The sequence below is a fragment of the Ursus maritimus genome, unplaced genomic scaffold, assembly GCF_017311325.1.
Source record: "Ursus maritimus isolate PB19 unplaced genomic scaffold, ASM1731132v1 scaffold_7, whole genome shotgun sequence".
Taxonomy (NCBI): domain Eukaryota; kingdom Metazoa; phylum Chordata; class Mammalia; order Carnivora; family Ursidae; genus Ursus; species Ursus maritimus.
In genome coordinates this window covers 25,731,217-25,752,756 of record NW_024426885.1, presented here as the reverse complement: position 1 = coordinate 25,752,756, position 21,540 = coordinate 25,731,217, and the positions used below count along the sequence as shown (strand labels likewise).

General features: G+C 46.1%; 1 protein-coding gene across 1 annotated transcript in view; it reads left to right on the top strand.

Annotated features, from left to right (window-relative positions):
- The window catches only part of WBP1L (WW domain binding protein 1 like), a 57,820-nt gene that overhangs the window by 23,177 nt on the left and 13,103 nt on the right, over nt 1-21,540 (top strand). The window contains exon 2 of the mRNA XM_008711051.2: nt 18,640-18,742. Within this exon, the coding sequence (XP_008709273.2) occupies nt 18,640-18,742 (103 nt within the window). The remainder of the gene's footprint in view (nt 1-18,639; nt 18,743-21,540) is intronic.

Sequence of the window (21,540 nt, the reverse complement as noted above, 5' to 3'; positions counted from 1 at the left end):
GGAAAGCTAGCTTTCTAAAGAATACTTGGTGATAATTCTGTTTTTTTAAAAATGACAAAAATATATATGCTATTGGTCTTTATCATACATCATACGTATGTACTTTCATACATTTTTTTCTCTCTTAATCCACATAACAACTCTGTCTTAAGTGGTAGTGCGGTTCTGTTTCTACAGAAGTGCATGCTGAGGCTTATGGGAGGTAAGCCGTTTGCCCAGAGTTGCTCAGCTAGCTAGGAAAATAGTAATAGTAATAGAAGTTTTGTTTTTTCTTCTCTTTTTCTTTTTCTTTTTTTTTTAAGATTTTATTTATTTTAGAGAGAGCTCGTGCATGAGCTCAGATGAGCGTGGAGCCCAATGTGGAGCTCGATCCCACGACCCTGAGATCATGACCTGAGCTGAAACCAGAAGTCAGATGCTCAACCAGCTGAGCCATCTAGGCGCCTCTTGTTGTTTCTTTTTAAACCCTGGTCTTTTAATTCTAAAGCCTGGCGTTTCTCTCACTACCTAGACTGCTCTGCCCAGTGCCTGTGTGAGAAGAGCATTGTTTTAGTTGGGGCATATTCTCCGTAGGTTGTTTCTAGGCGGCCCAGGCTCCAGCTAAGACACCGCTTGTCTCTTTGTGCCCATTTGCATTTACTTTGTGAAACAGTCTCATGCATGCCTCATCTACTGAATTATGCGGCTGCGAGGAGATTTGAACACTTAATGAATGCGGACCTAACACAAAGGATGCAAAGACAAATAAAGCACAACCCTTAACTTCCTAGGAGCTCTGACTCCAATGCAGTGGTTCTTAAAATGCATAAAAATCACCTGGGAGTGGGGCTAATGACAATGTAGATTTTGTAGGTCTGGGGCCAGAGCCCAGGAACATGCATTTCTATAAAGTCCCCCAGGTGGTTCTGACCGAGCTAGTTTCTGGCAGTTTGAGAGCACCCCCTGCACCACTAGGTTTAGTAGCATGAAAATAGTTACACGATAATTGCCTGGAGTGGTGTGCATGAAAGGCTTTCTTGAGAAGGTGATATCTGATCTGAGTCTTGAAGGATGAATAGGAGTTTACTAGACATATGATCTGGGGAAAGAGCATTCCAGACAGACCAGGTTGGGAGTGTTGTTTTTGTTTTCTTCTGTAGATGAGAAGGGAAACTATCATCTATGAGTCTTAGTGCTAGGTATGCCTAAGGCAAAACAGGGACTTTGGCTCACCCACCATTTGGCATCCTTTATGACACAGAGAAGAAGGAAAGCATTAGGGCCCTTCGGTCTAATAATGAGAGTGGCATGAATTCAGTGTGTGTAAAGGAGAGTTAAGCTTTAGGCTGTATTAGTTCTTCCATGCAAGGAACAGTTAAGACAGCTCACTGGAAGCTAGTGTTCACTAAAGAGCAGTCTTTTTATGCTTAGAAGAGCTAAACTTCAGAAGAGAGTCACTTCCCGACCTTTTTGGGCATGGTACCATGTACCAGAGTTTAGATATACCACAGTTGAGCATCTTATCCCTTTATTAACTGGTGAGATCAAGAAAATGAGTTTTCCGGTTAAGAAGAATCCATCCTGTAAACCTAACAGCTGGATTACTGACTTTCAGAGAATAAGATTGCAACAGAACATTCTCAGTCTGCTGATTTGAATGAATTCTATTTCATGTTTGATTCAGAAGGCATTGATTTCGTAATGCGGGGGGATTCTTAGGACTAACAGGCTATATCTAAAACGTATTGTGTGTATTCCATTCAAAGCATGTTGTAGATACAAAGAGATATAAACTCTATCCCTGCCCTCCAGGGGTTTATGGTCAGGTAGGGGAAGTAAGTGCTTAGGGTAACTGAAACGTTGGGCAGGTGGTGGTGAGTGCCACTAGAGAGGGACAGGGTGCTGTGAGTTCACAGGTGTGGGGAGGGGACTTTCTGCAGGTGGCCCTGTCCACAGTCCAGTACTCTCAGGGGTTGCCCCGCAGGTGTATGGAAGGGCCAGTTGATGGCAACTGCTGGCCCATGGAGTCCAGGCTTTATGTAGATCCATCAAGACAGTAATTTGTATCTTGCGCCCCAGAATGTTGCCTTTCTCTGTGGGAGGGGCCCACTCTCCCCCAAATTGTCCTCACCGAAGTGAGATGATCCTTGATACTGGAAATGAGTAGTCTCCAGCAAAACTGGGGTGCTCCTGCCCGTGTTGGAATATGTCATGGACAGACGCTCCTCGCCCAAGGGGTGGTTTGTAGTCCAGACAGTAGGAGCTGATATTACAGGCCCTTGATTGGCCCGATGCTGAATGTAACAGGGCAACCAGAATGTTGAACCCCAGTTACTCCCTGGGCCTGATAAGAAGTCTTAGGGCCTCACAAGGACAACACTGGAAATGCCACGGTGTAAGCCAGCCTAAAGTGCAGGATGGGAGCCATCACTAGGGAAAGGGAAGAGGGAATTTTCCAACTTCTCATATAACCCCTAACCTGCTGAATGTTAGCCAACGTCACGTGATAATTCTGTTTGTCATTTGTTATTTCATCATGATAGCCACCATGAGAGAGGAGGCCTTAGCTCCTGTCTGTCGTGAGGAAACCAAAACTCAGGAGGTTTATCTCTCTTTGGTATCGCACAGCTGAAGTGTGGCCGTGGTGGCACTGGAGGCCAGGGCCGAGAGGCTCGCGTTGTCCTCCTCTTGCCTATTGCTCTGGTATGGTGCCTGCACCCAGATCTGCCAGACCTTCCCCCTGCGTGACCCGCACTCTGCCAGCGACAAGTATCGAGCCCCGGTCGACACCACCTACCCTTGTGTGTGCTTAGCCTCTCTCTACAAGGTTTGGGACAAATTAAGCAAGACCCTGCTTGGAAGGGAACTGTCTGTATATAATGCAGCAAACACCAAGGTGACACTTGTTGTTTGTGCTACCAGAGGTTGGAGCCAAAAATCCTCGTCGCCGCTGATGTGTAAAAAGCTTGTTTAAGTGACAGCTCCGTAGAGCACCTCAGTTCCCTACGGTCACCTAAAGATCGGAGGGGGTGATTTTTATTTTGGCCCTTTCAGATGGATTTTTTAAAAAAGGTTTTATTTATTATTTATTTATTTTAGAGCGAGAGAGACAGAGCCCAAGGCGGGGGAGGGGCAGAGGGAGAAAGAATCCCAGGTAGGATTCACACTCAGTGCGGAGCCTGATGCAGGGCTCAATCCCACGACCCTGAGATCATGACTTGAGCCGAAAGCAGGAGTTGGATGCTCAACCAGCTGAGCCACCCAGGCGCCCCTCAGATGGATTTTAAAACCCCCAACCATCTCTGTTGCAAGAAGCTGCTTTTGTAGAGGAATGTGGCTTGTTTTTCATCACACTCCTGTTATCAAAGCAAAGAGAAACCAGTGAACTGGACAGTAACTTAGTGGAAAAGAAGACTCTGCTGATTTTGAAACTTTTATCCAGGATGGAGCCAAAGAAAACATTCACTTCCTCCAGTGATATCCCACGACTCGGATCCACCCCCTCCCACCCCTTTTCCTTGAAGAGGTAAATTTTAGTCCAGGGGAACGATAATTTAGGGCTACTTTAAAAACTGCTAGAAAATTTCTTTTTCTGCCCCAATTCCCTAGCAGCCAGATACTAGTTTCTTAACTCTCCTTCCCTCCCCTTCTTGACTCTGTTGCTAACTTGTAGCAACAGTGAGTCGAAAGGGGCTCCTCAGGTCAACATGCTTTAGCCATTTCTGAGTGCCTCTGCAGCCTCTGTAGCCATTGCTTCTCTGGGCAGGGGTCACCTAGACTTGAATCCTGGACCTTGTAAGAGGTATCGGTTGCTAGTTGCTGGAAATGGTGATTCAGTCCTGGGAGGTGACTTGCTTGACCTCTCCCATTCTTTTCCTCAGGGAGGAAGGGCAGTAGGGGAAAGCTGTATGCATTTCAGGAGAGAGGGAGACATGCCTTGAGGATGGCTGGAGTATAACACAGTGACATCTTTTCCTGAAAGTGCCGTAGGGCTTGCTGGGTCTCTGTTGCACATAAGACATCGGTTTCCTTAGGCATTGCATCAAGGAGGCCAGGAAATTTTTATTGTTTGGTTCTCTTGCTTAACACACAACCTTCTCAAGTTCTTCCACTGAACTGTGACACATGGTCTCATTCTTGGTTTCGCATTCTGCCCATCTGATCCTGTGGTTTTCATCAGGGGTTTGGAAATCCCTGGTTATGCACAGGCAGTGGTGTGAATACCTGTGACCTCCCACTCCTCTGGGTGTGGCTCCGGAGGGCGGTGGGGAGGCCCAGGATAGGCCAGGGCAGGCTGCCAACAAAAATAGAACGTGCTATCACTTCCCCGTCTCCGGGTGAGGTTCTGGATTTACGGGCCTGGCTCCGATTGTGCTGGGTGACGGTAAACCTATCACGGCCAGAGAGAGCCAATGGGCAGGTCTCTCAGCGGTCATGCAAAATCACATCACCACAGCCTTGGTCTTAGCCTTGGAGGCTCCCTTCATGCCGCTGCCTGTTCCATGGTAGCTGAGCGGCACAGGCAGCACGGGCGAGGACTAGCCCCTCAGGTGCCTTGACCATCAGTCGGCAGGATCAGCGCTTTTCTGAAGATTTTTGCACATCTGATCCTTTGCTAGGGCAGGTGCGCTTGTAAGATTGACATCAGTCTTGCTCCTGGGGAATTTACAGAATGGTTGGGGGGCCCATGAGGCAGTCAAGCAACAAGATGAGATAGAGCACGATTCTGCAGTAAGTCGCGTGGCACAGTTTGGCTGAACAGTGGTTCTCAACTACAGGCAGTTTTCCCCTTCTGCTTTGGGGACATTTGGCAATGTTTGGATGTTGTTGATTGTCAGAACCTGGGGGGTGGGGTGTTGCTACGAGCACCTAGTGAGTAAGAGGCCAAGGATGGTGCTAAACATCCTACACAAAGAACTATCTGGCTCCAAGTGTGAGTAGTGCCAAGGCAGAGAAACTCACAGCTAGACATGACTGATGCATGGTGTGTCCGGTCTGCGTAGGGAGCAGTCACAGAAGCCACAAGCCTCAGGGAAAGAGGACCGAGATGTTTGAATACAGGGAAAATAGGTGTACTTCTCCCTGCTGCTTTCCAAGCAATATGTATTAACTACCAGCCCAGAGATTTAGAATCTTAACATCTTGGTTGCCCCTAATGGGCAGGTATGGGGAGTTAATTTTTTATGGCCAGTAGCTAAGATCAGGCCCTTCTGGAGCTGGTATTTTATCTCTTACCCTGGATAGTAATAATCTGGATAACGATTTCAGAAGGATGGGATCTTAGTAGTGCCCAAATAACTTTATATGGTTTAAAGAACAGTTAGGCTACAGTTATTACAATAACAGGCCATATTTCAAGTCAAGTGCCTGTTGCTAGGACTTGGGTCTATTGTACTCTACCTCTGATAAAATAGTAAATTCCCCTTTTTCTAAGTCATCGGGTATCTCCTTTAATCTTTATTTTTTTTTAAGATTTATTTGAGAGACAGCATGAGAGAGAGAGAGGGCACGAGTGGGGGTGGGGGTGGTGGTAGAGGGGCAGAGAGAGAGGGAGAACCAGACTCCCCACTGAGTGTGGAGCCTGATACGGGATCCCAGGACCCTGAGATCATGACCTGAGCCAAAGTCAGATGCTTAACTCACTGAGCCACCCAGGCGCCCCTCCTTTAATCTTTAAGGCTGAGGTCTTAGAGTTCAGAAAGTTCTTTAAAGTTATTCAGAGACCTTTGGAGACATAGCCTCTGGATTCTGAAGATTTTTTTTTTTTAATCTTGTATCTGTTACCAGGGAGACCGATCTTTCTTTCTTTCTTTCTTTCTTTCTTTCTTTCTTTCAGAGAGGGCAGGAGCCTGGGGTGGGGGATGGAAGATGGGGTGGGGGAGGGGCAGAGGGCGAGGGAGAGGCAGACTCCCTGCTGAGCAAGGGAGCCCAAAGCTTGATTCTGGGACCCTGGGATTATGACCTGAGCCAAAGGCAGATGCTTAACCGACTGAGCCCCCCAGGCACCCCCAGTATTTAGCAATATTCAATCAATTTGTGATAAGCTTAGTAATTTTCCTAACTTTATAGGCTGGCTATTGACAGTAAATATATGTATCCCAATGCAAGACAGATGGAAAACACTACTCTTAATATTAAGGGCATTATCTTTGATATGTAATTCCATTTCTAGTATATTTTTGCTTAATGCCGTGCTAATAAGTTTCTGTGGTATAGATATTGGAGTTTGTCTACAAAATATGTTTTTTTTAAGTTTATTTAAATTCAGTGAGCATATAGTATATTATTAGTTTCAGAGGTAGAGTTCAGTGATTCATCGGTCTTATATAACACCCAATGCTCATTACATCACATGCCCAGGGAGACCATTTTTAATGTGACACTTTGTCCCAGGTAGAAGTAAATAGTTTCCTTGAACAGTGTCAAACTTTTTACTGGAAATAAATCTCTAGAACTGGCCTCTAGACAGACAGCAGACAAGTCCCATCATTATTTCTTGTGCTCCCAACAAAAGCCCGCCACAGTGGGATGGGACTGCTGAGAAAAAAATGGGGTTCAATTTAGAATTTTGCTTAAAGTAAGGAAGATCTCTGAGATCCTGCATGTGTTCTTCTCTGTCAAATGAAACTGGTGAATCTCTTTTAAAGCACATCAGTGGTGAGTCTACTGGTACCTTCCGTGTTTCAGATACCTTTGAAACCCATACCTCTTTCCAGGCAGAGAAGTGAGTGTTTTATTTGAACAAGAGCCATTTTCAAGATTTAGCAAAGACTTTGATGAGCTAGAACCTAGTCATAGAAAGAATACTGACCCTGAAGTCAGAGGGCCAGGGTGTCCACAGCCCCGAGTCTGTCATCCTTAGCCTTGGGCTACAGGGCAGTCCCTTATCTGTAAGATGAGGGTCAAAGCACTTCTGACCTCTTGCAGGGCTGGCTGGCGGGCTCAAATGAGAGACTGGCTATTAAAGAAGCTTGAAAACCTTGGGAGTCCTACGTAAACGTGGGTTTTATATATATTGCTTTTTTACGTGAGTGTTGTGTGTATATCATCATTGCTCCAAACTACGACCCTGAGGCTTTGCCACATTGTAAGTCATTAAAACAAGAATGAATCCTGTTGATTAGATGATACTTAAGACATGCCATAAAACCTGAATATTTCAGGAAGGTTTTCAGCAACAAGAACTGAAACATCAACTTTTTTTTTTAACCTAGCAGTTTGGTTTTTACAAAGTTCCTCAAAGGCAAAGTCCGTATCTTATCTATCATTTTTGTGTCTGTCAGCATCTAGCACAGAACTTTAGGATAACCCCTAAGCATTAAATACTTTCCACTACAATTTGGGCTTTAGGTCCAGACAACTTGTTCTAGCTGCGTGGCCACTCTGGGCCTTGCTTTCCTGGGTTCCTGTATGGAAAACAGAACGTAAGTAAAAGTGCCCAGCCGAATGCTTGATAAACAGAGTCACTGGGGAGAACTTGGTTTTCTCCACCCTGTTGAGTGTTGTGGCAGGAGGTTTTCCTGATTCTCCAGAGATACTCCTCTCGTGCAGCACAGAGGGGTGCTCCTCTTTGTCCAGGGCTCTGTTTTATACGTCCTGTTTGAGTTGTTGCTCAGGCGTCAGTGTGGAGAATTCATGTCTGCTGTTGATGTTTGGGTCTCTGCAGCATGCCTTAACCTCAAGGTGAGGGGATGAACATCTATTACTGAACTCAAGAGCAGGAGGATATAATCCGATGCCCACAGGGGCCAGGCGGTGACAGCTTGAGTGAAGCAGATGGGCTCCATGGACAGCAGGGATTGTGGGGAGGCTGAGGCGGAACCAGAGCCCATGTACATCTGTGAGCCCGCCTAATATGCTGCTAGCGGAATGTGGGCCTGGAATTTGCAACAGAAGCTGGAAATCTGATTTCTGTAGTATTCCTTTTCATTTGAAAATGTTGACAGTTAGGGTCTTGCCTATGGTTCTGCTATAGCTTGCTTGTCTCCATTATAATTCTCTGCTATTCTTTTTTTTTTTTTTTAAGATTTTATTTATTTATTTGACAGAGAGAGAGGCAGCGAGAGAGGGAACACAAGCAGGGGGAGTAGGAGATAGGAGAAGGAGAAGCAGGCTTCCCGCTGAGCAGGGAGTCCAATGTGGGGCTTGATCCCAGAACGCTGGGATCATGACCTGAGCTGAAGGCAGACACTCAACGACTGAGCCACCCAGGTGCCCCAATTCTCTGCTATTCTTGAATAAACCTGTTTTTGCTGGTTCTAAAAAAATTGACCATTAATTCCATTTTTATTTTTAAAGATTTATTTATTTATTTTGGGGGGGCGCAAGTGGAGGGGGGCGCAGAGGGAGAGGGAGAGAGAGTCAAGCAGGTGCTGCACTGAGTGCAGAGCCCACATGGGGCTCCATCTCACAATCCTGAGATCAGGACCTGACCTGAAACCAAGAGTCAATTGCTTAACCAACTGCACCACCCAGGCACCCCCGTTAATTCCATTTTTAAAAAAATTGAAAAACAGGGGGCCTGGGTGGCTCAGTAGGTTAAGCGTCCAACTCTTGATTTTGGCGCAGGTCATGATCTCAGGGTCCTGGTATCGAGCCCCACGTTGGGCTCCGCACTCAGCAGGGAGTCTGCATGGGATTCTCTCTCTCCTTCTCCCTGTGCCCCCTCCCCCAACTCTCTAATAAATAAATAAATATTTAAAAAATTGGAAAGCAAAGTTCCATGTGGGCATAGAACTCATTGGTGGGCCCACTGTGGTCTGAAGGCTGCCAGTTGGCAATCCCTGCTTTCAGGCAGGAGATGTAGTGATACAAGGGGGAAGGAGAAAACCTGCCCTCGTGGGACCATCTGTGAACACATGATATTCGGCTGAATTGCCCTCCTGCTCTGCCTGAATGCTACCTGCTCTGTTGAGTGCTGATATCTTGCCCCTTGGCTCTCTGTGCCAGCCCTTGCTGAAGATGCCGTACTTCTCAGTGCATTTATTCTGTGGCAGAAGAGGCCAGTGATGAGGGATTGCTGGGGATACCTCGAAGCAGGACTGCTTTTCCTTCTAAGGGGTGAAAGAATGGCACATGAACCCAATGTCCTGAGCTGCTGCAGCAGCAAGACCCCACAGGCCTGCATGCGCTAGGACATCGACAAGTAGCCTTTAATAAAACCATGGAATATGTTGCAACTTCCGATCTGTGCTCTGAGATTTTCCTACCAGGGTCAAGTGGCTTTTTCTGAGTTTGTTATTCAGGTTCCTAATAGCAACACAGGAAATGGATTTTAATTTCTTTTTTGGCTGCTCTGTTTGGGGGCTATTTAATGAGGATTCAGTTTGCAGTGCAGCAGTACTGGTGTGGATACAAGTGTACCTGACACGTTACTTTTTAAAGAAAAGTTTATGTTTATGATCTATTGCATGTACTTTTTTATGGAGTGAGGCAGAAAGCATATGAATGATTGTATAGGCCTTGATTCTAAGTGGCTACTCTTGGGGGTAACTTTTGGGATGTGTTTGGGATTCTAGAAAAAGAATATTAGACAATTCCACTTTTAGAGGCAAGAACTATGTGTATTGTATGTTTTTATAAGTCTGGGGCGATGGTTCTCAAACCTGAGTATGTTTGAGCTGAACCCCCGGAAGTTCTTAACCTACATTCTTAAATATACCGGGTGATTTTTGGGCCCACGGACCACATTCAGGAAACATGTTTTGTTGCATTTATTATCAAAGTGTGTTCATTGCTACCTTGGGGCAAATTCAGTGTTCGTGAGATGCCATGAGTCATTCTGATTCACTGTTGCCCTTCCTTACCCCTTGGGACATGCCAGTCTTTGGGAGTCCCCAGACAGAATTGTTCCATGAGACCCTCACAGGTGGAGGTCAATGGACCCTTGCCACTGCTACAGCAGGGGTCCCCGGGACTCCCCTTCCACGGTATACACTGTAGCTACATCTTGAAGCAGCAGCCGCCCACATTGGTTCTAGGCTTTTCTCCAGTGTTCTTGGCTCCAGTCTTTGGCTTTACCCTTCAAGGTACTTTGTAGCTAGAGGGTGGGAGATGGGTGCTCTCTAGCCCAGGGAACTGGAGGCTAGAGCCCTTAGGGGTAAAACATACTATCAAATGTGAGGGATGAGGCTGAATCTTATCAGATTAGATTTATTGGCTTGTTTAGGGAAACCTGCCCAGCCTAATTGTCCTTTAGGAAAGTTACTGAACTCAACCAAACAGCATAAAAATTCATTCCTAGTACCCATTGCATACAAAGCAGAGTCTTGGTTAATTTCTTAGCAATGGCTTGCCCTTTATCAGAAACATGAAGTGGAGCTCTTAGGCAGAAAAGATTAAAGGAGTAATTGTCGGGTATAGTTTATATTGTGAAGGATATAAAAGTAGTAATGAGGGGCGCCTGGGTGGCTCAGTCATTGGGCATCTGCCTTTGGTTCTGGGCGTGATCCCGGCGTTCTGGGATTGAGCCCCACATCGGGCTCCTCCACTGGGAGCCTGCTTCTTCCTCTCCCACTCCCTCTGCTTGTGTTCCCTCTCTTGCTGACTGTCTCTGTCTCTGTCAAATGAATAAATAAAATCTTAAAAAAAAAAAGTAGTAATGACACTCTTTATCATTTAAAAAAAAAGGGAGATTAGACTAACCTGTAGGAAACATTAAGTCAGGACTCCTACTGGATCATTCCTCTGCCTGAGCACTTTCCTTCAACCCCCAACTCTTCTGTAGTCTCCTTACATCCAATTCAAAATGTGTGCCCTTGAACGACTCTGCTTATTTCCCTCAGCTCTTCAAATGGCTTGAAACCATTAGTATTAGGGAAAAACTGATATTAACTTTCTTATTGTAAAAATATAGGTGTAAATCCACAAAACTTTAAAGAGTGTTTTTTATGATCACCTACAAATCTTTTTTTTTTTTTAAGGACCTGGGCCTGAAAGTGCTGCATTTTCAGAATTTGAAGATCTAAGATAGAATAAAAATAGCTGATTCTAAGTTAAAGTTGCTTGCTATCTTTTCTCATTTAGTCATTTCCAATCTGTCTCGTTTATGAAGACCCTGTTGCCCTTTGGTTATAGAGTATTATCAAAGTCAGATAGAAGTCTGGTTCAGTAGATGTTTTGTGCTAGAATTTGTTTTTTTGTTTTTTTTTTTTAAAGATTTTATTTATTTATTAGACAGAGAGAGAGACAGCCAGCGAGAGAGGGAACACAAGCAGGGGGAGTGGGAGAGGAAGAAGCAGGCTCACAGCAGAAGAGCCTGATGTGGGGCTCGATCCCATAACGCCGGGATCACGCCCTGAGCCAAAGGCAGACGCTTAACCGCTGTGCCACCCAGGCGCCCCTAGAATTTGGTCTTCTTTCTGGAAAGCCATTCCTGGTTCAAGACCGGAAGGAAAGTTGATTTTGTTACTTCACTCTGTAGTAGCAGTCACAAAGCAGGGAGACAAAAAAAGGGTGGGGGAGGGGAGTCCCAAGTTGAAAGGTAATCATAAGAGTTGCAAAAATATTTTGATATTATTCATATATCCAGCAACATTACAGCCAGCAATGAATTTATAAGCTACGGTATTTTAGCTGTTAAGCAAGGCATATGAGGCGTGGCCTCCTCCCAAATTCTCAGTGATGCTTTTCACACTGCTCTCCCTGAGATTCACTGTAGTCAGCCACACGAGGCTTCTTTCTTTCCCTTGAGCATACCAAGCTCGTTCCTGCATCGGTGTCTTTGCAGGCGCTGACATTCCCTCTGCCTGGAACATTGTTCCCACAGGTCTCCATAATCTGGCCCCTTCTCATCATTCGGGGCTCAACTCCAATGTCACTTTCCCAGGGAGGCCTTTCCTGAGTGCCCCATCTAAAACTTTTTGTCCTATTATCCTGTTTTATATCCTCATGGAGCTTATTACTATTTTAAGTGGTACTTTCATGTTAATGTTCGGTCTTCCCCACTTGAACATGTTTAGGATCTTTTTGTCGTCGTTGGTCTGTAGTTTCAAACAGTGTGCCCCCGTATGAGTTTATTATTGTTTGAGAATTCCATGTCTTTAATCAACTCGGAATTTTTCAGTTCTCTCTTTAAATATCACATCTCCTCTATATTCTTCTTCTCAAACCTTTTATTCTCATTTTCCATTTCTGTGGTGTCTTTAATTGGTGGTCTTTTAATTGCTGGGTAGTTTTCTCAAATCTGTCTCCCAGTTCACCAATTCTCTCTTTAGCTTGGTTTGAGCTCTGTGTAACCAATCTGTTGAGTTTCTAAATTTCAATAATGATTTTTCTATGCGTTTTATTTTCCACCCCAATCTGCTCGGTCACTGTCTGTTTTCTTCACTATATTTGTTTCTCATGTTTTTCATTCTTTCTTTTTGTTTCAATAATTTGAAACACGCTTATATATTATACCTTACCTGATCGTTTCATTAAGTTTTTTCCTGAGAGTTTTATCCTGCTATTTGTTGAATTTCCCAAGTCTTGTTTGTGATGGCTTATTTCTGCATACGTTTTTGTATTTTCTTTTGTGAGCTCATCTTCAACAGAGCTTTATTTGTGGGAATCATGCCCTGATTGAGGGTAGGTCTCTTCAGAGTTTTGTATTTCTTTTGCCAGATGTCACAGGATTATTGCAAGCCTGAAACCACTTTTTGTGTTCAATTTTTGCTTTGGGGATTTTCAGACCATGTAGTAGTACAATTCGAATCTCAAATTAGCTTATGGAAAGACCTATGGTTACAGATTATTAAAGCAGATGCTTTTTTCCTCTCAGTTCAGAGCTTTCTTTTTTGTCACTGTGTGCCAACAGGCTAATTTTTTCCCAGTCTGCTCTGTCTTTTTGAGGGTCCTCACTATATATTGGGGCTCGTTTTCAATTTCCTGTTTTCAGATGGGCCGAAGAACAATAAACAGCCTCATTTTCCAGGGCAGCTAAAAAGGCCTGACCTCATTTACCACTGTACTTTCTAGTTCCCCCAACATTTTTGACCCCTGAGGATCTTCCTTACTTTCTTGCTAGCTCAACTATGTAATTTAAAGGATATCATTATATAGCCACTATTTCTAGGAGTTTTAGCAAAGAAGAATTTATATTTCGATTTATTTATTTATTTATTTATTTATTTATTTATTTAAATAATTTATTTATTTGAGAGAGCTAGGGAGAATGCATGGGAGAGCACAGGCAGGGGGAGGGGCAGGCAGAGGGAGAGGGAGTGAGCAGGGAGCCTGATGTGGGGCTTGATCACAGGACTCTGGGATCCTGACCTGAGCCAAAGGCAGCCTCTTCACCGACTGAGCCATCCAGGCACCCCGGCACAGAAGGATTTTTAAAGTTACCAACCTAACTCTCTTGCCACGGAAGCGGGATCTCTTCCGCCGGATCCCTTGCTCCTTGCTGTGGCTGTAGCATCCAGCACAGTGTCTGGCATGTGGGGAGGGATGTCAATACATATTTGTTCTTTGATTTGTGAAACTGGACATTTCGATTAGAAACTGTTCCCTCTCGGGGGTCCTGGGTGGCTCAGTTGGTTAAGTGTCTGCCTTTGGCTCAGGTCATAATCCCAGGGTCTTTGGATCTGAGCCCCACATTGGGCTCCCTGCTCAGTGGGGAGTCTGCTTCTCCCTGTGCCCCTCCCCCACTTGTGCGCGAGCGCTTTCTCTATCTCACTCACACACTTTCTCTCGAATAAATAAAATCTTAAAAACAAGAAAGAAAGAAACTGTTCCTTCTCTCTGTAGGGAAAGCCAGAAGTGGTGCTCCAGATTCATTCATATCTGGCAGCCAAGATAGTGTCCTGTGCTTTAACACTTGTGAACAATTTCAATTTTCCTGTTTTTTTACTTTTAAACTTTAAAACTTTGGTGCTTTCCTAAGGACGTGAAGATGCTGTTGCCAGTTACTAGCAGGGTTTTCCAACCCCGTAAATTGGCAAATTAAAACCATCCTTGGGGAACCATTACTGCCCAGTGTCTCTCTTTATGCTGGCGCTTGGAAAGTTCTTATGCTAATTAATTGACCTTTACAGTGGCTTAGCTGAGAACAGCAACTATAAGAGATGGAAACTGTTGAGGAAAGTGTTGTTAGTCCCACAGTTTATGCTGCCACCAAAGAGATGAGATGATTTTTTGCATATGTGCAAAAGGTATACTATTCAACCTTTTCCGTTGTAAAAATGTTCTTTCCAGTTCAGGGTTGGTCTTGCTTGGTTCTTCTTTGTGCCTGTGCTTTTTGTTCAAGGACCATGTGTGCCCTGTATCTCGGAGCCAGTCCCTGGGAGATCTGGCCTGAAGACACATACCTATAACAAACGAGGATGCTGACGGTCGTCGCCGCAGTCATTCCTGAGATGAGAGACCTCAGCATGAGAACACGTGTTATTCACATAGTTTCTTTATGACGAGTTCTACATTTCTAGCAGTTTTTTGGCTATGCAGTTTTGTGCAAATGAAAAAATGGCAGGAAAGGAGTTATCTTTAAAATGCAGATCTGATCTCGGCACCTCCCTGCAGTCTGGTTCCCCACTTACCTAACTTGCCTACCTACTTCTTCAACCATCTCCTTTTAGTCAAAGGGCTTTGCTTGTACCATCTCCTTTGCCTAGAATGTTCTCCCCATCCCTCTTCCCTGGTTACTAATTGTCTAACCATCTTGGCCATCTCCAGTCAAGCTTACCTTTGTCACAGAAGCTGTCTGGACCTTCATGACTAACTCCTAGGTCTTATCTCTTGTAAGCTCTTACCAAATCATATATTTTTCTCTTTCTAGTTGTGGTTTTGTCTGCATGATTACTTTATCATCTTTCAGTAGACTGCAAGCTCCACGAGGCCAGAGATCATGACCGTTTTGGCCATTTGCCTGTTGTGTTCCCCATCTGTTTCACTGCTGGTGCAGGGCAGGTACTCAATAAATGAAGGATTGAAGGTCCTGCATTCCACACTGGGATGAAACACCATTTTGCTTTTCAGAAAATCAGTATACAAAAAAAAACAACCCTTCAAGCAAAAAAGGTAGGAGCCCTGAGCATGTTGGCCCTCCTTGCTGCCAAGTAGAAGATGAAGGATCTTCTTCCCAAAGTCAAAGAGCTCCACAAGGGCAGGGTCCTTATCTTTTCCTTTAAAGACAGAATGTTGATTTTGTTTGGTTTGGGGCTTCAGTGGATTTATTTAAGCAACTGAAGTGTAAGAAGCAACTCAAGAAGTATAACCGTAACCAAGGCAGCTGAAGCTTACTAGTAAAAGCTCAGGCTCTGGGGCCAAATGAAAGAGGCTGAACCGCTCTCTAGCTGTGTGACCGTAGGCAAGTTACTCAGCCTCTCTTGGCCTCAATTCCCTGATACTACCCACTTCATAAGTTGCTTTCAAGTTAAGGTTAAGGAATACGTGTAAGGCATTTACAACAGTGCCTGGCACACAGCAGGTGCTCAGTACACGTTCGCTTTATTATTCACCCAGGGTTGAATAGCCAGTGTTTGTTCAGCAAACCGTTACACATCAAGCCCTGTGCTCCTATGGGGAATGGGGGAGGTAGGTGAGGAGACAGAGCCCCTGCCCATAGGGAGAGCGCAGTTCATTCTTTGGTTCACTCTCGAGAGAGGGAGCGGGAGGGATATTTACTGCCCACTCTTCAGGACTTGGCCTGAACAACATAATATGTGTAAGGTGCTTGAAGATGCTTGGAAGCAAGGCAGAGAATCATCATCATCATAAAAGGTGCTGAGAATTTTTCATATTTGAACTTTATCCATTGCATTTTCTCCGGTTGCTTTTTCTGTTCTTCATGTGTCTGGAGCAACCCACGTTGTGGGGAACTTCACTCTTCCGAAATAGTTCTACGTGAACGCAGAGTGCCATTTAGATGGTCTTTCATGCCCAGCAGTAATGGTTCAGAGTAACATTGATACGAAGAGCTCAGAGAGGTTAAGTAACTTACCCAAGGTCACATAGTTAATTAATAAGGCCAGTATAAGAGCTGCGCTGTAGACTCAGATCTGCTTGACTCTTAATCGTATCTTCCTCACAGAGGATCTCGAGCTACCTGGAGGTCTTTGAGAGTCCTCCAGGGAATCCGTGATGACGCTCCTTGTACAGGGAAGGCTGGAAGAGCACAAGGCAGCATTTGTACACCGCTGTTAGCATGCTGTCTCTTTGAACGAGAGGAGACAGATTTCAGGAGCCCTTGTGTTGACTCAAGGCTGCTGTGGGAGAGGGTGGGAGGGGGGTAGGCTAATAAAGACTTAGGGTTGAAGGAGACACAAGAGAGCATCTTTAACTCTTCCTTAACTCCTCCTAGGGCCTCTGTGCCCAGGTCCTGGTCCTCTGTAGTGAAGACTAAACCCAGGAGAGCCAGGGCCAAACCCTAGGCTCTGGGATTTTCCTTTCCTACCAGCAGGTTTCTGGAGGAACTTATCTTGGGACTCATGTCTCACTTACCCTTCTGCTTCTCCGTTTCTTCCTTGCTAAAAGGTGCATGAGCCCACTTGTCTTCCTTAACCGCCCACCCGCTTTCCTTCCTCCTGTGGCAGAGAATGACAGTTCCCATCACCAAGACCATCCCAGACAGCCTGTGAACTCTGTCAGGGAGCAGGGGAAGAACAGGGGTCGAGATGTACTGGGTAGAAAGCATTTGAGGAAAACTGGATTAAATGATGCTTCTAGAGTTCAGCTCTCCCTAGGAAAGTGGAGGCAGAGCAGGGAAAAAGAGCGGGGTCCTGTTTAAACCAGGCTTCCTGTGCCGGGGGATGGAAAAGCCAAGAGAAAAGCTGACACCAGTAGGTCATGAGGATACCACTTGTTTAGATTTCAAACGCGTTCCGTTCCACGCCTCGCTTAGGACCAGTTGGCTGCCCTGTGTTCAGAGCCTGGACCTCATCTGGAGAATTTTCCTGAGGCGAAGTGTCACTGGATTCTTTCATGTGTTGGAGTGAAGGCAGCACAGCCCCTTTTAGAAACTATGTGGACACTTTGAACTGTGCTCTTGCGAGCCAGTGCCAGAAGAATGGCATTTCAGGACCTGGTAAACTTGGGAGAAACTTTTTGATGTCCTTATGAAAGCAGCGTTTTGCTCTGAAGTCAGGGAGGGTGTGTACTAGCAAAAGAAGCGAGCCTAGGTCTGCTTTCTCCACGTGCATCAGGCCTCAGAGGAGACCTGAGACTGGACAGCAAACCGGTGGATGAGGGAAGGCAGACATGGGAAGAACTCTGTTGGCAGTGTTGTGAAATCACCTCACTGTCAGAGCTTTCAGATGCCTTTCCCGTGTTTCCTTCTTCCCAAACCCGTTTACACAAGGCGTAAGCCTCTGAAGACCAGGAGACCACTTGCGCCTGTGGTGGCGGAGACCTGCCCTGAGCCCGGGATCTGGTCTTTAGCTGTCCCCTCTCCCTTGTCCTCTCCCTGTGACGTCAGGTGCCTGAACGGTCTCTGCCCAGCCTTCACCCTGTAGCCGGTTGCTGGACTGCCTTGTTTATGCCCTCGGCCAAGTAGACAGTGTAGTGTAAAGCAAGGCCCGGAGAGGAGGAACTGACCGTGTGACTTAAGTTTCCACTGGCAGGCGTCCGCCCGGATGTACGCTGTGGGCAGGGTCAGCTTGAGCAGCAGCAAATACAATACTGTGGTTCTAGTTTCTTTGCTGAGCAGGGTGTTTTTGTTTCTGGCTTTTTTCCCCCCCTTCTTAACCCCGGGCTTCTTGAGGATGGGGACAATGTCTTATTCGTCTTTGTATTCCACGTACCCACATGGTGCTTGGCACAAAGACAACATGTCCAGTAAATGGATGTGTTACTTGTTTAGAATAAACGTGGAAAGCCAGGTGGAGCGCCCGAGTTAAAGGTCTCAGCCTATGTGGTGGGGGGTGCAGTACATGGGAGGCTGAAGTTCAGGTTGCCTGGTGTGGTATCTCATATCTTAAATGTGAAATGTCAAAAAACGTCTTCACCTCCATCCCCATCCACCAGGGCTGTGAATAGAATTTGGCACACCGCGGGGTGGTTACTCAGCAGTGCCTTTTCTGGAACTGTCCCTGACAAGGCACAGTGAGAATCCTTCTGTCCAGTCAAGATCATTAAGAGATCATTTGATAAAGCAAAAAATTATCTAGCAAATTGAAATTAGATGAGGTCACCTGGGCAGGTCACCCCTTTTCTTAAGAATGAAGAATTTTAGTGGCAAGTTATCGTGGCCCTCTTTGGAATCACTCTGTAATTAACCTTGAACAGTGTGTGTTTTGAAGGACAGAATGACTGACTTGATGCTAATCCTAGAATACGTACTGCCTTAATTTGTTCCAGGAACTTTCACAGAAAAGCCGGTTTTATTTAAAACGTCCCGCTAATTACACGAGAACTATCATCTTTTTACCTGCAGACTGTAACACCGGAACGTGAAGTGTTTCTGCTTGGACATAAAGAAAGTGAGGCATCCATTTCCTGTCTGAGGAGAACTTTGCTCTTTACCAGTCAGCTTTGTGTGCCAAATCCTCTTCCCCTTTAATAAACCTTTGGTTTTTTCTTCAGTCTGCTGTTGTTGCGGGTTCTAATTTTTTTTCTTCATGGAGTGAACATTGGTATAGACCATCTTGGTGGAAGATGGGCAGACAACCAGGAAAAGGGGATGAGAAAAAAAGTGGCATTTAAAAGCTATAATTTCATACGCTAATTTTTTTTTTTTTTTTTTAGGATAAGGAAACCTGTGTGGGTACCAACAATCAAAGCTACATTTGTGACACAGGACACTGCTGTGGACAGTCTCAGTGCTGCAACTACTACTATGAACTCTGGTGTAAGTCCTTGCCCCCCGGGGGTCGCTGGCACCCCAGAGTCCTCCTGTTGCTGACTCTGCTCATTGGGAAGCGGTGGGCTGGGCACCTTTTCTCATTGTCCCTGGGGCAGTGTTGTGACTGGAATCTCTTGCTGGGTTCTGGAAGCGAGTCCTCTGTAGAGGAGGAGTGCTCATGGGCTAAAGACTAGAGAATCTGGTCTGAGCCTTCTGAAGAGGCCGTGGTTACCAGGTCTGCTGGGGAAGCTCCTGCCTGGGTTTCTCTCTTGACGCCCCCTCTAGTGTGTGCTCAGCAGTGACAACTCCCATCCATTCATGGGCCAGCCCGGACACCCAGGCTTTGCCGTCTTTGCAGAGAGAGGTGACAGCAGCCTAGCCGCTGCGAATGCCAGGCTAGGCTTTGTGGATAGCTCTAATGCCGTTTTCTTGTAAGAACCTTAAGGGCTTCCAGAATTCCCCATAGGGCATGGAGGAGCTGCCTCTGTTTCTGGTCCCTGTTAAAGGGATTGCCTTCCCCTAGGTCCCTGCTCACGGGGCACTGCTGGAGCGAGGAAGTCTGGAGGTTTAGCCGCCTCTGTTTCTTTCCCAGTTCTCAAGCTGAAATGTCTGGAGGCTTGCTTCTCTGGTGTATCTCCCCTGTTACACTAAGCAAATTGCTGTGTGGAAACAGTCCTCATCTCGCCACTGGTTTGGTTGAGGCCATGAACTTGCACCTTCAGACTTGCACAAGGTTGATGACATCAGCACAATCTTCAGGGAGCCAGCCAGGTTCAAGGAGTTCACTAACTCGCTTTGTACTTCAATCTTCTCAAAGCTCGGATGAGACACTACAGGATGCTGGACAAAGAATGGGAGGACTGGAGAGTCCTTAGGGCAGAGAGTCCCCAGGTGACCAGCAGCATGCTGATTCTCACAACTGTCTGTAGAGAGGAGAAATGGTAGCCTGTGTCCCCAAATAGTTCTAAGCCCCCATCACTCCCTTCATTTGGAAACAAACTGGGCTGGTTTGTCAAAGTGTGCCTTTCCTGCCACCATCACCCTTGTTCTTTCTCCCCTTCCTTCTGATCTCCTCACTCTCTCACATTGGTGATGTGGTCAGAAGGCAGCTAGAAGGGCTATTGTTTGGTATAGGAAGGAAATTAGACTCTTGGCTGGGCAGTCTCTCCCTCTAAATGTAAATGTATCTTGTAGCCAGTGGGAGTGGTTCCTCCAAGCAGGACCTCTCCTCACCCTTATCCTTCCCTTTCAAGGATTGAGGATTGGCTTGCCTGCCTTTTTGAGGAATCCCAGGGGCAGTCAAGTGCACAGTCCCTTCGCAAGGAGAGGACAGGGCTCGGGGTGTCTGCGCCAGTCCTCTGCGAATATAAGCAACAACAAAGGAGGACCCAGGATTGTTGCTATTTTAAAAAGGGGTGGGGCGGAGGGACTTACTAGAGGACACAAAGTGCCAAGCAGGTGAACAGACTGTTTAAATGTTTTAAAATGCAGATAACCGCAGGGCTCCAATTCTCCCTCCCACCCCTCGTTAAAACAAAAGTTGAAGCTGGGCTGCCAAAAAGCCACAGAGCTGCAGTTTGTTTTTCCGGGGCCCGGCCCAGGCGGCATTGGTTGCGGAGAGACCTGGGGTTGCGAATGGCCTCGTCTCAGATTGACAGAGCCTCCTGGGCTTTTGGCGGAGCAGGCTCAGTAGCCACCAGAATTGGGTCACCGTCGCCGAGGCAGGGGTGGGGGGTGGGGCGGCGGGGACAGGGAGACCCAGATGTCAGGGAGGCGGCCAGGGAACCAGGCACTTCACCCCAAGGGCTTAAAGAAGGCCAGAGGAGGAGCTGCTGCGTGGCTAAATATCTCTCCAGTTATGGTCAGTGGTGGAAAGGAGGAGACCAGAGACCAGAGTCTGGATGGGGGGGAAAGACTCGCCATTCTGTGAGTTGGCCCATGCTTTCCAAGTTCTGGAGGGATGGAGATTGTCAAAGCAAAACTGTCCTCATTGGTGCCTGGAAATGGCTTCTTGGTCAGGAGATACCCAGCCAGTGTTCCGGCCCCCTCAGAATTCTTTGGTTTTCCTCTTCTTCAGGGTCCTGGCCTCTGCCTGATGTACGGATAGGAGGGAAGATGGGTGTTGGGATGAGCCCCTTCCGTTCTTACTTTGAACCCTGTTCCCTCTAATTGTCTCTAAACTTTGCCTGACATGTGAAAATAATGGACTTTGCGTTATTCTTCTTGTCTCTTTCCTTTGGAAGGAAAAAGTTTCAGCCAGGAAATCCTTGGCAGAGTTTCTGTCAGACAGAGTACCTCTTTAACCACAGTTGCCTACGGAGAAGGCCTCAGGGGAAAAAAGCAAGAAAATGCCATTTCCACCAGCCCTTTCACATCTATGGAGCTGAGTCTTCCTGTGGGCTGAAGACTGTTTCTCACACACGCGCGCACACACACACACACACACACACACACACACCCCACTTACACAGACTCCCTTTCTCTATGTCTCTTTAGTCATAAAAAGTAGTCATTACTGGGCCTGCGTCAGATGGGAAGCAAAGGTCCTGTTTTACCGCTGAGGCTGTCAGAGCTGGTCATCATCATTACTATTACCGCATGCATTTTTATGGCACTTATACTTTATTATACAATCATTTATTCATTCTGTAAACCCTTATTCCAGTGGTTCTCAGAATTTGGCAAGCCTCCGAATTTCCTGGAAGGCTTATTAAAACACAGATCTCTGGGCCTTCCTCCTAGTTTTTTATTCAGTAGGTCTGAGGTGGACCTGAGAATTTGCAGTTCTGACAAACTCCTACTTG